The 16,672-nt window shown below is 38.2% G+C and overlaps 1 protein-coding gene across 1 annotated transcript in view; it reads right to left on the bottom strand.

Moving 5' to 3' along the window:
* Positions 1 to 388: 388 nt before the first annotated feature.
* The window catches only part of GAD1 (glutamate decarboxylase 1), a 47,452-nt gene continuing 31,168 nt past the window's right edge, over positions 389 to 16,672 (bottom strand). Inside the window, exons 13-17 of the mRNA XM_006118202.4 lie at positions 14,568 to 14,646; positions 13,127 to 13,276; positions 9,944 to 10,051; positions 8,898 to 8,987; positions 389 to 5,810 (exon numbers count right to left, since the gene is read on the bottom strand). Of these exons, the coding sequence (XP_006118264.2) occupies positions 5,637 to 5,810; positions 8,898 to 8,987; positions 9,944 to 10,051; positions 13,127 to 13,276; positions 14,568 to 14,646 (601 nt within the window). The 3' untranslated portion in view covers positions 389 to 5,636. The remainder of the gene's footprint in view (positions 5,811 to 8,897; positions 8,988 to 9,943; positions 10,052 to 13,126; positions 13,277 to 14,567; positions 14,647 to 16,672) is intronic.

Below are 16,672 nucleotides of genomic sequence, written 5' to 3'. Positions count from 1 at the left end.
GAACTACTCAGTATGAAAAATTCATTACTTTCACATGAGATTTGCTTGAATAAGCTGGACTGAAATTTCAGTAGTACCAGATGAAGAGAGGTTTCTGCTTTATGCTTTTTACCAGATGCTCCACAATCCCTGCAAAGTAGTAAAACTTCATCATTCTTTTCATATTTGTCCAGAATCGAAGTTCGTACTCATTTTGTACACATGCCAGCTCCTACTATATTCCAATTAAAAGCTCTGTTATGTCTTTAGGATTTGGCTTGCTGTATTTACGATTTGCCATATGATATAGGTCTTATGTTCTTGAGGGAAAAGCAGAGGACTCACAAATAATGAGACAAATGAAAAAAATTCAGATACATTTTTATTGAAAAATTAAAATTGCATTGCATATCATGTTTATAATTTCACAGTTCTTTTAGCCACAAAACACAGAGATTCTGTTTTAAAAAAATCTCTTATTTGTCACCATTCAACAAGCATGTTGTGCCCTGAATAAACGGTTTTAAAATTCTGGGCTAATCTCAAAAGCCCTGGTTCAGTCTGTCTGCCACAAAAGGTAGAACCTCACTGTGTTCTTCAAAAAGCAGTTCTAACAACTGAAACTGGAACTTTTCCTATTTAAAATTAATAAATGCTTTGACCAATGGTTAACCTTTTCAAAATCTAGTATATCAGCTAATAAGCATTGAAGCTACAACTTCCAGTTTGGTCTCTTCCCTCTATTTAGCATGTCAAGGTACTTTGAATTCACCCATCTTAACACTATAGTGCTTGTCAGGAAGACTTAAAAGAAGAAATGGTAACCTCAAAATAAATTACCAACTTGTTACATCAGGAAAACTGAATTACTCGTGTCCTAGAATGAATCCCTTCATCCATGGTTTCACACTTTCTGATCTTCCACACACAGGGTATGTCTACACTGCAGAGTTTTTCTGGGATACACAGAAAAACTCTGCCATGTCCATGGAACGTGTCTGCTATTCCGAATTTTTTGTTGGAAGAGCAGATGAGCTTTTTCAGCATCCCTATAAACCTTGTTATATGAGGAAGATGGGATGTTCTGAAAAAGGGTTTTTTTCCTGACATTTGGCCCAGTGTAGATGTCAGAAAAGCCTCTCCCAAAAAAAGAAGCAGAAGAAGCTACACAAACTGTGGTTCGCAGTTGCGTAGCTTTTTCTGGAAGAACAGTGCAGTGTAGACATAGCCACAATGTTGTGTGGATTTAAGAAAAGATATGTTCCAGAAAGGTCATAGAACAACAGATGAATGCGGCCTACTGGAAGGAAAATAGATTTTTTTTTATAATTGGTGACCATGGCCATCCCCTAAATAAGGCTCTATTAATTCAGCTTATTTGGAGTAAACAAGGATTCTGTGCTGGTGGTGATGGGCAGTCATTACTGATAAATACCCTAATAGCGGAGATCAAGAACAAGGATTCACTAGAAACTGGTTGTGGATATCATTTGCCACAAAACTAAGATAACAGAAAGACAGTAGCCTAATACATAAGATATAAACTTAATTATTTTGGCTGCAAGATAAACAGCAGGATTTAGATTATTAAATGTCACTTAAAGATGCAAACTATCATTGGCAGTAACTAGAGGACCCAGGTGTGGCTGATCTGATAAAAGCAAGACACAGTGCCAAAAGGAAGAGAAGCATTTTGTAGCAGTCGAATCACAGTTCACACACTACTCAGGATATCAAAATCCAGTTCCCAGCCACCTCACAGGACTGGCCAGGACTTGCTATGTGACCTTGGACAAGTCTTCCATTCTGCAAAATGGGGATACAACTAGTTACCTTCCTCATATGTTTCTAAAGTGTATAGAGTACTTCAAGTAGTAATGAAAAATAGGTATAAAATGGGGAGAATCGGGACACTCAGCCTTGGGAAAGTTATTTTAAGGTTACAGAGAAAAATATGAAGCCTGAATCTCATCTCTTCAGTGGTACTGTCACTGCACCTCCCTGAGTGATGGAACGAAGCGGATCAGAAACTCTAAGCTGAAAACTAATCAAAGAAAGCTCAAGAGACTGCTGCTGTGTGTGGAAGCAGTAGACTCCTCTTTCACGGCTATGACATTGGTGAATGACTATCATAGGTCATAGTGTTTTACATACACTGAGAAGAGTAGAGAGCTGCTGCAATTTTTTGTAGCAGATCTTTGAATAAAGTGAGCTCTTCAGAGAGGAAAAATCTCATCCATAAGATGCCTCAAACATTAATCCAAGTTTTTCCTTTCTTACTCTTGGTCTACACTAGGGAGTTATTTCAAAATAACCCCCCTTATTTCAAAATAATAAGCAGAGTGTCCGCACCACCAAGCCCATTATTTCAAAATAACAGGCTGGTTATTTCAAAAGTTGTACTCCTGCTTTCCTCGGGGAATAACGCTTATTCTGAAATAGTTTTTTTTAAATAGCATTAGTGTGGACCCTCCTGTGCTTCTATTTCAAAATAACTACTCCCCAGAGTCATTCCAACTAATTATTCCCCAGTTCTTCCTTGTGCTCTAAGTCGAGGTAGTGCATCCACAACAATGGAGCCTGCCCTGGATTAAATTTCGAGGATTCCCTGTAGTCAGGTCATGCTATTTTCATTTTGTTATTTCAGGAGTTATTTCAATTTGACTTTTTTTGAAATAATTCCCTAAGTATAGACATACCCTAAAAAAAAAAATAAAAAAAAAATAAAAAAAAGATCCTCTCAAGACACATGAGATCAGCCATGTGAGTAGGAGAACGGACATGGAATGAGAAATGGCTTGCATCTATAGAGAATGGCATTTGGATTTAAAAAAAAATTGAAGTCAGAATGAATACTGATATTAAGAATACTCATGGTAGTAGAATTCAGATCTTCTATCATTTACTTTTACATCAATGCTGCTAGTATCAAAGAAGAGATGATGACATATCAAGACTATTCTGAAAGGTCAAGATGCAAGACTATAAAAACACGGTCCACTGCAACTATCTGCACCAATTGTGTGAAGTAAAAACATTGCCTTAAGGAGATGGCACTATTGGAATGACAACTGTGCCAGAAGGATATCATCTTCTCTATGTTATAGTTAGGAGGCAAAAAGAGAATAACAGAAGTGGAACAAGCCCTGAACTTGACTCCAATGAGGTTATTAGAAAATGGATTTCAATAAAAAGCTTTCACACAGGGCAAGGGAGGAGAGAGGTATACCGGATCTCTAGGAAAAGAGAAACCAGTGCTTGAGAATGACTAGCTATCCACACATCATTGTAAATTTTGGAAAAGTTCTGGTGACAAAAAGAAGCATGGAGTGCTCTTACATCAGAATGAGAACGTTGGGACCTGGAAATTTAACAGTGGTAGGCCCAGTCTGACTTCTGAATTGGAATTATCAGTTTTTCCATCTGTAGGAGGTCACTATGCCCCAAGCTATCCTAGCTATGTGAGACAGTTTAAACATGGTGTTTGGAATAGCCAACTGTTATTTAGTCTAAAGATCATGGGTCCCTCATAGAATTTGCAGCCCAAGGGGATTATGGTGGCTTTAAGTCACCTTTGCACCTTCCCAGTCCTGGGCTGCTTGAGGGGCTGGAAAGTTGGGATTTGATCCTGCCTCTGACACACTCCTGCCTTCTCCAGCACGCCTACTAAGCCAACCTTATGTGTCTTCTATACTGCCTGCATTAGGGGAATCCTCTTCTGGCTACAGTCAAGGCTTTAGGGCCACTTCATGCCACTGCAGCCCGTTCACATGGCATAAAGGGGGTGGAGAGGTGGTGAGGGTCTCATCCCTCTAAATAAATGAAAAAGCAACACAAAGCCTGAGGGATTTTTTGGACAGAGTATTACAGTAGTTTTAAAACAAAGGGTGTCTTTTTACATTCATTTAATAGAATATATCTAATGCAACTAAATGTTATTTCAGATTTGAAAGAAAAGTAGCTTATTACAGACTTTCATGTACAATAGCCATAGCAGCATATTTTGAAAAGATTTTGAATCCGCAGATTTCAGTTATTATTACAATAGTCATTCTGTAGTCATTAAGCCTTTATTTGATTCCACACTTTGCTGGTCTGCCAGCACAAAAAATCAAGTACTTTGTAGAACTGGTTACCTAGCGAATTAAAAACTCAATGGGCAGCAGATTACTCTGGTGTCTATATTCTTAAGTATCTGATCAGTTAAAACTATGATGACAAACCAGCTGTGTTTAAACATTCTGTGGTGAGTTTTTCTTTTCCTGTCTTGTAGATTGCAAAGTACATAATGAATTCCCCTTCTACAAAAAATTAATAAACCTGGTTAATACTTTAAGGGATTTGCTACAGACTTTAAGGAATCTTGCCACAGAATTTAGCTAAACTAGTCAGCGATTGGTCCTGAACTACAACAGATGTACAGGAGCCTTGGTTATTATCCAATATTCACTAGATAAGCATTCAGAACACTGGACATAGAGGCAGACATTACAATTAATAAAAGGTGAAGAGTCTATTAAAGTAAAGGGATTTAATTATACTAGAATCTATATACAATGTTAGAATTCCTAGTGATCAGTAAAATTATCTGTAAGTTGTTGTTTTAAGGTCACTATTATATAAATGAAAGTGTCAACTAATATTTTATCATCTCTTTGGCTCACAAATACACTAAAATACCATAAACATTATTTAGAACTTCAATAATATATAAATAGGATACATTACAAATGGAAGAAAATACAAGACGACTCTTTAGCATGGTAAATCTCTGCATATAAATAAGCAAATATTTTATATACCTAGAATTGAACAGTTATCTGGCTGTAAAACTATTACATTTAATTCCTTTTCACAAAGTCATTTAACAATATACACAATCTACACAAATTAATCTCTAAAAATACAGCAATAATATACCTGTTACAATGACTCTGCTACTATTATCCCCTGATATGACACTAACGGGAGATACAGCTATCTTACTGGGAGGTGCTTTTAGGAACCATTGTTTTTTATATGTGAGAGAAGCACCAACAATAAGGTTTAATACTATTAAACATTTTCCTTAGCGCCTAAGAATCTACATTTTTTAAAATGTTTCTTTACAGATATTTGCATCCGGTAGACTGATCTGCAACACATTGTCCACATTTTTAACTGTTGAAGGAAAAGTTAGTTCTCTTACAGTGGAAAACATGCTGTGGCTTAGTTCTACGTTCATAACCATTTATATATATATATTGTACATATATATTATGCAGAGTTCTTAATTCTCTATTTTAATAGTTATTAGTTCTCTGATTACTATAATAAACAGACTAAATAAGAATCAATAGTACACTTCAAGACAATATATTTTCCTTCAGTGAAATGACCTTCCAATTCATGTATGTTACAGTAACCATAGGTGCTGGAACTAGGGATGTTTTCCATCATATATAAGGTTTACAGTATGGGTCAATGACTCTCAGCAACCCCATAATACAAATTATTCCAGCACCCTGCAGTAACCTATAGATTTTTGTTGTTGTAGAGCATCCTAGGAACATGGAACATTTAGAAAGGGAATTTCCTTAAAGTGTGTTCTGCAGAACTGGGTAAAAAATAGCCAGTGCTGGAAAACAATGGACTAGAGAAATAGTTTGCCAAGAGTATTACAGATCCTGCCCCAATCTTTCTATTTCTTCAATGAGGAAGTCAATGTCAGACTTAGTTGCTGCCGGGTTTGAGACAACCATTCGGAAGAAGTTGGCTTTATCTCCCTGCGGCTGGTATCCAACCATTGTGGTACCTGACTCCATCATCAGCGCTTTGATCTTCGGTGCCACCTTTATAATTAACACAAAATAGGAAAGACATTTACAACTTTTTTCCTTTCTAAGTAATCACTATTTTTCTTAATTTAGAAAAGAGAGCAATTACACCAGAGATAGATGTTTACATAAAATTTCTGTAAAAAGAAAATGCTTGATGATGTATATAAAATAGTGATATGTAAATTAGATGTTCAAAATGTTCCCATACTTAATACTTTAAGATGTTATTAGTAGCAATGATGTCAATCTATAAACCATAGCTTAAGCAAACAATCTTCCTTCTTAAGCTACTAATAAATTCTTAGGGTATTGGAAGGATTTACAAATCTACGTTTGTGTCACTATATCCTCTGGTTAATTATTGCAATTCTTATAGTTTGGATAATAAAAAATAAAGCCAATTTCACTGCAGTTTATAGTCTGACTTTTACCTTCTAAAATCTTCAGTATTTGAACTTCTTGTTGGTTTTGCTGAAACAGACTAACACAGTTACCTCTCTGAAACACTAAAGTGAATTGCTAACTGCTAAAACAGGTCAGGAAAAGAATTCTGTGGAAAATTTTGACAATATTTTTGTCTTTGTAGACATGTTCTATGAAAAATTTAGAATTTTTGTAAAAAGAAAAACAAAACAAAACAGGAAAGGTGATCTTTTCCATGTTTACTTGAACAATGTTTCTGTCAATTTTGATAGATAAATTTCAACCAGACCTATTGTATAAAGAAAACTTTCTACTGATTTATTTAAAATCATGGAAACACTTTGCTTGGTTTACAGCACCATGCATTTATTAAAATTATCTTCTTTATTTTCACTTTCAATGAAAAAGTTCCATCAAAGTCTTAACATTGTCACAGAGACTGTTAAATGGCTGAGCAACTTGCTGTTTCTCTCCTAATTATGAATCAGATTCTGCCATCTTTTCTTATCTTGAGTAGTACTCCACATTAGTAAGGCTGGCATAGTCTAGGCTTGTGAAATCAGGGATCTATCCGAGAAGGCTCAACAGAGAATATAGGCAAGGTAAAATGATGATTCCCAGAACTACTTCACCTCTGACTTAGTTCCTGCCTCTCAGTATCTGTCTCTGGGTGCTATTCTGATACCTTTAGCTTGATGTTTCATACATTTCCCATCACCAGCTCATACTTAACATAGTAAAATCAAGCACTTCTTTCTTCCTAGATTGTCTCCCTCCCTCTCTTTTCTATCACTCTTGGCAATTCCATTACTCATCTTGTTCCATAGGTTAACACAAGTAATTTTAACTCCCTCTGTCTTCTTTCCTCACAATAACTCTGCTACAAAATCTTGCTGGTTCTTTCTCTACAGTATGCTGTCTGCCCTCTCATTTCTATTCCTGCCACAAAAACTGTTGGACAGGGCCCAATTATTTCATCTTGACAACAGTAGTTTTTTTTCTCTTGTTTTAATGGTCCCAAAATACTGCCACACAAACAATATACCTTGCTTGCCATTATGACACCATCCAGTCCCTCTTTAAATCCCTCTGCTAGCATCTTCATATTTATTCATCAAATATTCATCAAACATAGGTGCCTAATTCTAGTTTTCAAAACATTTAACTCAGGGGTTGGCAACCTTTGGCATCTGGTCCATCAGGGCAATCCACTAGTGGGCTGTAAGACAGTTTGTTTCTATTGAGTAACCACAGGCATGACTTGCTCCCCTCAGCTTTCAGAAAACCTTGTCCACTGGAAGCTACAGGGGAAGAGAGGGCATGCCTGCAGATGCTCAGTTTAAACAAACTGTCTTGTAGCTCAACAGCAGATTACCCTGATGAGCCATGTGCCAAAAGGTTTCCAACCCCTGAGTTAACCCCTAATCTCCACAATGTTAGCTATAGTATCTGCCATGTCACCTCTGCTCATGCCATTGTAGCTGCATAATGAAATAACCCTTTTGGATCCTTCTTCCAATTTCATCTCAACCTTCTATTTGGTCCCTGGTGCCTGGAAATCTCTTTCATACCCCAGCTCTTGGCATGTTTCTACCTTCTACACAAAAACATTCCTTAAAACAACTCTCCCTGCAAAGGCCTGGAAAATCTAGTACTTCTCAGAGAGAAGTGTTAGCTTAATAAATAAAATAAAATTCTGGGACTTATAGGATTCCAACTTCTCCTTTCTATCACACTACTTTGTGTTGCCTCCTTTCTCCCCAGCCTTCTGTTCTATTATGGGCAGGGACCTGGTCTTCATGCCTACCTATGAACTACACATGCATAACATAACACAGAAGAACTGGATATATTCCATGTCTGATTCCAAAGAGGAAATGTAACTTCAGCCCCAACAAGCACAGGAGAGTAAGTGGACCAAATATCAAGGTCCAGGAGTCCAGGGGCCAATCAGAACATGAAACTCTGTGGTAGAGTTGGCCTGGAATTAGGTTTGGAAAATGCTAATTGCTAGGAAATGCTTGGGGTGCACCAATAGATGGAGTTCAATGAACAGAGTAACCATCTGCCTGGATTCCTGCCAGCTCAGGTGGTGGGCTGCTGGGGAGCTCAGGCCTCCATGGTTCATAATGAAGGGCCAGCCCCACCATGGAGACAACTCCTGATCCCAGAGATTCCAGGTTTCTTCCCAGAGAGTCATCTGGCTAAGTCAACTCTCCAGGCTGCAGGAATTGGACAGCCCGGGCACTAGCTGGCTGAGGAGTCTAGAAGCCCTGGGGTTCCCTTCCCCATGGCAGTCTGCATAGTATGACTGCCCTAAGACACACTCTTGAAAACCTGACAGCTGTAGCCTGAAAGGGACATTCTTCTTGTCACTTTTGCTTCTGCCTATCACTGAAAAGCAGCTGCAAAAATGACAAGCGTCATTGACAAAAATCAAGACAATCTCAGTGAGCAGCTGCCAGGGTCCTGCGGGGAATATTTATTTTTGGAAGTACCATGTGCTGGCATTTCCAGAACAATGATTTTACAGAAATCATTTCCCCTGCTAAAACGGAAATCCCAAAATTTCCATCACCAGGCTCATCAGCACGTTCAGAGATATGTTATTTTAGATAAATGGAACCCTTTGGCTTATAAATGAAACAATATATAAGATTAATGTGAGCTGCATACCTTACGTAGTTTTTCTCTTCTCTCCTCAGAGTCTGGTATTCCCCTGAGACTCTGAGGAAGATACCAGAAGCATACATTTGTGTGTTCAGGCTGCAAAAGGGAAAAAAATACAAATGCCTAAGTGAATGAACACGATACGAAAATATAAGATAAATACCAATCCCCTGAAGGACTATAAATTGTTCTTGAATACTTTATTATTCAGAAGTGGAGTCCAATACATTTTATTAAGGCTGCTTGTTCTATATTATAAGAAACAATAAATTATTATTAATATTGCTATTTGAAGCAACCATCTTGGATTCACTATGCACTGTCCCTTTTACAATATTTTAATATGTGATGAAGTACAAACATTGTTCAACACTTATATAGTTTTGAGAGGAGATCTCTTTCTCGAGATTTCAGTGCCAGACATCTCCCCCTCCCCCACTTAGTCAGTGACATCCTACACAGATAGGTCTGTCTTTTGGTAACTGAAAACTGATTTCCCCCTCTTAGTAAGTGAAGAGACAGAGTGTGTCCATTGTACTATCAACCAACACTTAATGCACCAGCAGCAGAGGTGGAGGTAGCAATTTTTAGAGCATGAGAAGTGACAATCTCTGGAACGTCACCATGAAAGGGCAGCTGTATTAAGGCCATCTTGAGACCCTAATCTGAGAACCCAAACTAGTTCCCTGGCACTACATTCTTGTGGGAATCTATCTGGCTCTTTGTTGATAAATATCATGGAAAGTGTTCAGGTTGTGGCCCAATACAGTATCCTTTACAAGTGAAAAGGAAAGAAACAAGGAAAGAAAATAAAAGAAAATAAGAAATGAGGGGAGGAATCCCTTTGTTCATTACTGAAATCCACATAGTTCAGTATGTATCCAACCAAAAATATTTCCAGATATTAGTGGCCATTTTGTTCTTTTCATAAATAACTATGAATTCTTGAGAAAACTACAGAAATTTCAAGATTGCTCCAATAAATGTATATAAACTTAGTTCTCAGATGTCAGGTTATATGAAAAATATATATGGTCCATGTAATAACTTACCTCACCATCAAAAACCATCTCAAATTCTTCTCTGTTTTTAATTTTAGTATAGAAGTACTCTGACAATTCCAGACATTTGTTGATCTGATTTTCAAATCCTACTGTACCCTATTTTTAAAAAGAAAATGTTTTATTAGCTATAATATTTTCCCTCTTATCTTGAATTGTCTAGCTATCTCTAATAATTAGCTTTTGAAAATAAAATATGTAATAGGTCTATTATTTTGAAAGTTAAAAATCAAAGTTAAAGAATGACAATAGAAATAAAGAATACTTTTAGTGTAACTTATTTTGTAAATAGTGAAATTCATATAGTTAAATGTGACTTACAAAAGAATTACTACTTTGTTTGTGAACTACTTTGTTTTTATTTATGGTGACAAATAAATAGCAAGGAAGGACTTTTAAAACTTTTGTAAAAGATAATTTTTCAGCTTTTTTTTTTTTGCCTTTGAAATACCAGGAATATTAAGTCTTGGCTTCTTTCTTTTTCCTAGAGGACTAGAGAACTGGGGAGTTTTAAATTCTCTCCCAACTGTTGTTGTCAGAAATTGGCATTAGGAAAAGCAAGCTAGAAAGCAAATAAAGAGTTTTAAATAGTTTGAATGAAAATCCTTTTGCCAACTTAGGCCTTGTTTATACTATGTGGTGGATTGATGCTTCAACGATCAATCCACCAGCTATTGATATATCATGTCTATTGTAGAGGTGATAAATTTATCTCTAAGCATGTGCCCATCAATGCTGGTACTCCACCAATATGAGAAGAGTAGCCAGCATTGATGGGACAGCAGCCACCCGCCAACCTTACTGCATGCAGTATGTCGATTTCAGCTATGCTATTTGTGTAGCTGAAGTAGATTGACAGCGCTGTGTAGTGTAGACAAGGTCCTAGTTGCTCAATTTTCCAGGTGGTCTGTTTCCACCCATGTCATAATTCCACCCGTTCTCCCAGTCCTCCAAACAAACTAATGAAACAAATTATAATAATGATAAAAAACCTGGAAAAATAAAGCTTTAAAAAAATACAGACCATCTTTGTGCCTCATTGAAAAGGTAAATGAAGACATGTACACATTCCCCCCCCCCCCCTTGCAGGTCACCTTTCAGCATCAGTGAAGCTCTTAATGTCAACTTAATTGTGCATCTGTGGCACAGGTCCTCTAAACTGTGATAAAATTCACACTGCAAGAGTATTTGCAAGATGAGTCAAGGGTTTAGATAAATATCACATTAAACCCCATGGCTATTTTGGAGGCAAACTTGTGCTCGTTTTTTGGCAGATGTTAATGCTGGAAGAAGAATCTCCACAGCTTCAGTGCCTTTGTTTGCCCAAAAAATGATCCAAAGGCTGCTGTTACAGTATAACACCCAATTTACTAGAAGTGGGTCCAACTCAAAACCTCAGAGCTAAAAGCTTTGGGAAAAAAAATCTTCATGTGGACAGTGCCAAAATTCGAGTCAAGATACTTCAACTTCACCTACGTTAATTGTGTAACTTAAGTTGCATATCTTAATTCAAATTTATCCTCTCATGTAGACCAAGCCTGAAGGCAGAGGAGAATTTCGCACTCCACACAAGTTCTATATTCGTGTTTGATTTTGGTGCACTAAATGGCTCACAACTGCAAATGAGAATGTTTGTAGCAACATTAGCCTGCCATGAGAGCCTAACAGTGAGGACATAAGGAATGGACTGGTTTTGTCAAGGAAAGCCAAAGCACGTGCAATGCTGATTTTTAGAAGGTCACCTGATCTATGGATTACACAGGGTTGACAGGGTTCTGTATTCTGGAAATAATGATACCATATAATACAGGTTGTACCTCCTTTAACTGGGACTCTCTGGTCCGGCAACATCTGTGGTCCAGCAGGACCATGGATATTCCTAGACAACAAAGTCCAGGTATAAAGAGGTCGAGCAAGAGGGCAGGAGTGGTGGGGGGTGGTGGGCTGACTCAGCCAGGAGCCCCGTGTTGAGGGAGAGGTGGGTGGCACAGCAGGGAGTTCTGGCGCCTATTGCAGGATGGGCAGGTGGGGGAGGAGGGGGTCAGCAGTGGCCACAGAGTCCCGGCAGCAGCAGCAGTCACAGAGCCCCAGTCCCTGGGCAGGCCCATCAGGTGTGGCAGCCACGCGTCCCCGGCCACTGGGGAGCCTCAGCCACCCTGGAGCTCTGCCCTGGGGAGCCATGGCCTGAAAAGGAAGTGGTGGGGCTTGGCTGGAGTCCTAGCTGGGGGAAGCACGGGCCATATAGGCAAGGACCCTCCTCCCCCTTGTTCAGCAAATCCCCTTGTTCAGGACCAGTCAGGTCCCAAGGGTGCTGAACGAGGGAGGTCCACCCTGTATTTAAGTTATGGGTTGGCACCCGGTTTTACTACAGCCACACTAATTGGTAAAATGAACAAAGGAAAAGATCATTTAGGATGTAGAAATAATTCTTCATGCTTTTGCAAATCTGAATGTTAATATTTTATTCAGCCATATTTCTTTTGCTGCAGTAGTTTTAAAGATACTGATAACTCATAGAAATCTCTAAAAAGATCTTATTTATAAAACAGAAATATAGAATTATACTTGTTGTTTGCTTCCCTCATTCTTCCCTCATTCTTTAATATTAAACCCCCCCACGATAGTAGACAGGGAGCTTTTATTCATCAGACATTATCTGCTGGTCATCCTCCTCTGAACTAAAAATCATTTTTATATGACTTTAGAGTGCGCCATAACAATGATTTCATGAAGGGATAGATTGTGGCCACTTTATCAACTGAATCATCCAGTTCGTAGTTTTGCCTGAGTGAGCACTGCAGAAATGGTCACGGAACATTATAATCTTCAGAAACAGAGAGCAAGCAAGCAAGCAAGAACGCACCTCTAAAAAGAAAGAAAGTTTGGGCACCAATCCTACAAATACTCATGTACAAGTCAACACTAGTCACAATAGTAGCCCTTTTGACTTCAATGTGATTAATGTTAAGCCTAAATCTAAGTGCTTGTTGTATTAGCATCTTCTAAAGCAATCCTGCAGTCCTTTGTCAGCAAAATGTCAGAAGCAAACTCCGTTTTTGAAGTTTACCATAGAGCCCAAACAACTTTTTTTAAAGGAAAAAACATAGATATTTTCCTCTATTACATGAAACTTAGACATAAATTAAATGTGTTTCTGAGTCATTTATTGTTTACCTTAGCTTTCCACATCAACCAGAATTTGAAAATGTCCACATGACGTCCACACTGTATTGCTTTATCGCCAGTGTCATAGGATATATCATATTGCTTGTCTTGCTGGAACAGATATCCAGCACACATCTGATTGCAACCTTGAAGTATACCCTATTATGAAAAAGCAAATATGTATAACACACAAGTAAATATAGCCACTGAATAGATACAAACGCACTGTAGAAGAAGTATATTTTTAGAGATCAAATTTTCAGATACTGACCTGCTTTTGAGGGCACAAGCTGTAGACACAATTTTGTGCACTCAATTTGGTCATTTAGATGTCCAAGTTCCTGATTATTCAAGTGGTGAGACTGCATGCATATCATGCTGAGATAGTACATGCACATCACACTGAGATAAAAATAAGTGTTAACGATACTTTAAAATAATGTTACTGAAAATGCCAGCCTAAATGTATTTGAATTATTAGTATTCCCAACAAATGTTTCCTGCCCTATACTCCAGAATCCTAGAATATGAGACTGCTCTTTCTTAGAAAACAAGACTTTTAATTGTTAATTTTTCATTGTTAGTATGTTTATATTGTATTGTGAGACTGTGTGAACTTGTTCCGGTGCATAATCTAACTTCATTTAGGCCCCACTCTGGTACTACTCAACATCAGTAATAAGTATGAGCATAACTGGGCCCATAGTAGACGCATTCTGCTTTCAGAATGAAAAGAAAAAGAACTGTCCTACTGCTTCACTATTAATGTTATTTTTCCTTGACTGGATATGATCAACACAGAAATATAAAAAAAAAAAAAAAACCAGGAAGTTATCATGTTCTGAGTTATCATCATATATGCATGTACTATCGTTTTATCATTAGTGCTCAAAGCACTTTACAGAAGAAGGCAATCATCTCTATTTTACATCTGGGGAAACTGAGGTACCGGGCAATAAGGTGATTTGCCCAAGGTCACCTGGCAGGTCATGGCTGTGCAGGCACTGAAACTGAGGCCTTCCAAGTTTCACTCTAATAATCTATCCACTAGATCTGTGTTTAACCTTTTCGATGCCAGGGACCAGCTTCCTGCCTTCCTAAACTGCGTAGGGGAGCTCTCAAGGACCAGCACCAGTCCATGCACTGCTCTCTTACCATGTCACATGGTGCACATACTAAGTTTTATAAAAACACAGGGCTAGATCCCTAGTTGGTATACTTCAGCATGGCTCCATTGACATCACTGGAGCAATCTGAAGATCTGTATTTACTGTGTTAATGAAAAGCTAACAAAGGGAATAGTATTTCCCTTCTCCAAATAAAATGAACACAAATATAGCCCTTCAGAAATAAGTCTACCAAAAATGGGACTTGCAGTATGCCCTTAAAAAAAATCAGGGTTCATTTTCACTAATTGTTCTACTGCAAAACTAACAAATATAAAACAGACCTTTTCCCGAATCAGAATGGCCGAACATTGTAACAAAACTCCCATCATCTTGTGTGGATTCCATGTGACTGAGTTGGCTCTGCGAAAGAATTAAGCACTTAGAACAGACATGGAAAACAAAGATAAACTTACACCAGTGTAAAGCCAGTATAAATGACTTCAGAATCAGACCAGAGTTAGTTGTCATAAACAGATTGGGTGTTTTGCCTCATTCATCTAACTATGGATGGTATCAGCATATTGGATGTCACCTTTCCAAGATGTGCAGCTTAGCAAAGCAGCTTTTCTAGGTTTTATATTACTGTGTCAGACAATAGTGATTACTTTATATTGTAATTAATGTCACCCAATTAGTGTCAGACTATGCTGATTACATGATATTGTAACTTTATTCCCAGAAGAATGGCCTTCTGCAGACAGCACTAACAGGAATAACAAAAACAGCATGTCAGCTTTGATTAGTTCAAAGTACCTGCAGGTGGGCAAGGAATTATGGAGACATTTTCACACACCAGGTATCTACAGTTTTGCTAAATGGTTGGCACTGTTATAGTTTTCCAGTAGGAAAAGGAAAGAAAAGCTGTTAATTCTTACCCACTTTTCCAGTGAGAGCTCTAAGGCTTTGGGGTTTTTGTTGTTTTTGTTGTTTTACTAATTTGTCAAACATATAGGCTGTTAAAAGGCTATAAAAAATCTTTAAAGTACATACTAACATAATGTAGAACTTTTGAGGCTGAAGACTCAATGGATATTCAAGATCAATGAATTTCGAGTACGTCTAGACTGCGTTGCTCTTTCAGGATACTGGAAGTATCTTGAAATAGCAATGCCACGTCTTTAAAAGCACCCACTATTTCCTGAAATAGTAGGCGTGCTATTCCAGCATCCCTGTAACCCTCATTCCACGAGTGTTAAGGGATGTGTCAGAATAGTGCCTTATTTTGAAATTTGGCGCTTTCAAAATAAGCTCTTTCAATTTAGACTCGTAACAAGCTATGCAATTTGCACTAGCTTATTCTGACAATAAGGGTGCTTCTAGACAGCACCCTTCTTGCAAAGCAGGTCAGATGTCTAGTGTTTTAAACACACTATCCTTCATATTATGCTAGAAGAAATATTCCATCATTTTATATTACTGCCCTCTCCATTCCATCTTATTAGCTACAGGCTATCCCCTTGAACAGCTATGTATTTTAGTTTCTTTAAAGAGGGAAAGTATATAACATGGGTGAGATTTTTTTTATGTTGTTTGCCTGGGTACATGCTGGGTTGGGAAGAACAATTCAAAAACCTCTTTCCTTGCATCCCCCTTTCAAGGGCCCGAAATAATCACAGTCCCTGCAATCTGGGAAATGCCCACAAATGGAACAGGTATGGCCTCTGCTACCAGAGCTATCTTAGCCCTGGTCTACACTAGGGGATAAGTTCTTTAGTAGAATGTCGACTGGGGCTGCTTCAATTTTCTCTATAGCGTAGGCATGGCCTCAAGGATAGAAAATGGAACACATCAGCCAAAGGACTAGTGCAAATGCCTCACTCTCACCAGGAATTCCCCTTTGAGTAATGCAGTCGAGTATAGGTCTCACATGCACACAGCACAATCAGGCTTCTCTGCACAGAAACCAGACTGTGTGGGATGTGATTTTTTTCCAGAAAGTTCAGTGGCGCATTAGAAATATTTAGGAAGTAGAATGTATTTGTTAGCTTTTCAAATGGTGAGGGGTGGTCTCAATTTACCATCTGTGTTACGTACCATATCTTTAAGCTTCGAAAAGGCTGAGCATTTTTCCCAGGATGGATTTTTAAAAAAGGCTATTAGGAGGATTTTAACATATTTTATCTGCCCAGCACAGTTGGACGGGAAAAGGGCATGCAAGGATAGCTCATTCAGGCCTACCCCCATAACAAAAGGCCATTCAGAGTGTGTACGTGTTTCTGGGTATATCAAATCCAGCTAGCATGCAAACAGATTCCAGCTGGGGCCTGCGGCAATCAATTATGCAGCATGCATCCTCTCCCAGTAGATCAATGTGGTTTATTATGGCAAGAAAAAAAAACCCAGCACCCATTGAGATCTGCTATTTTTAGTTACTACTTAGAGCTGG

Source organism: Pelodiscus sinensis, chromosome 7 (assembly GCF_049634645.1).
Source record: "Pelodiscus sinensis isolate JC-2024 chromosome 7, ASM4963464v1, whole genome shotgun sequence".
NCBI classification, from domain to species: domain Eukaryota; kingdom Metazoa; phylum Chordata; order Testudines; family Trionychidae; genus Pelodiscus; species Pelodiscus sinensis.
The sequence above is the reverse complement of the archived record's forward strand: the minus strand, read 5'-3'. Positions and strand labels throughout refer to the sequence as shown.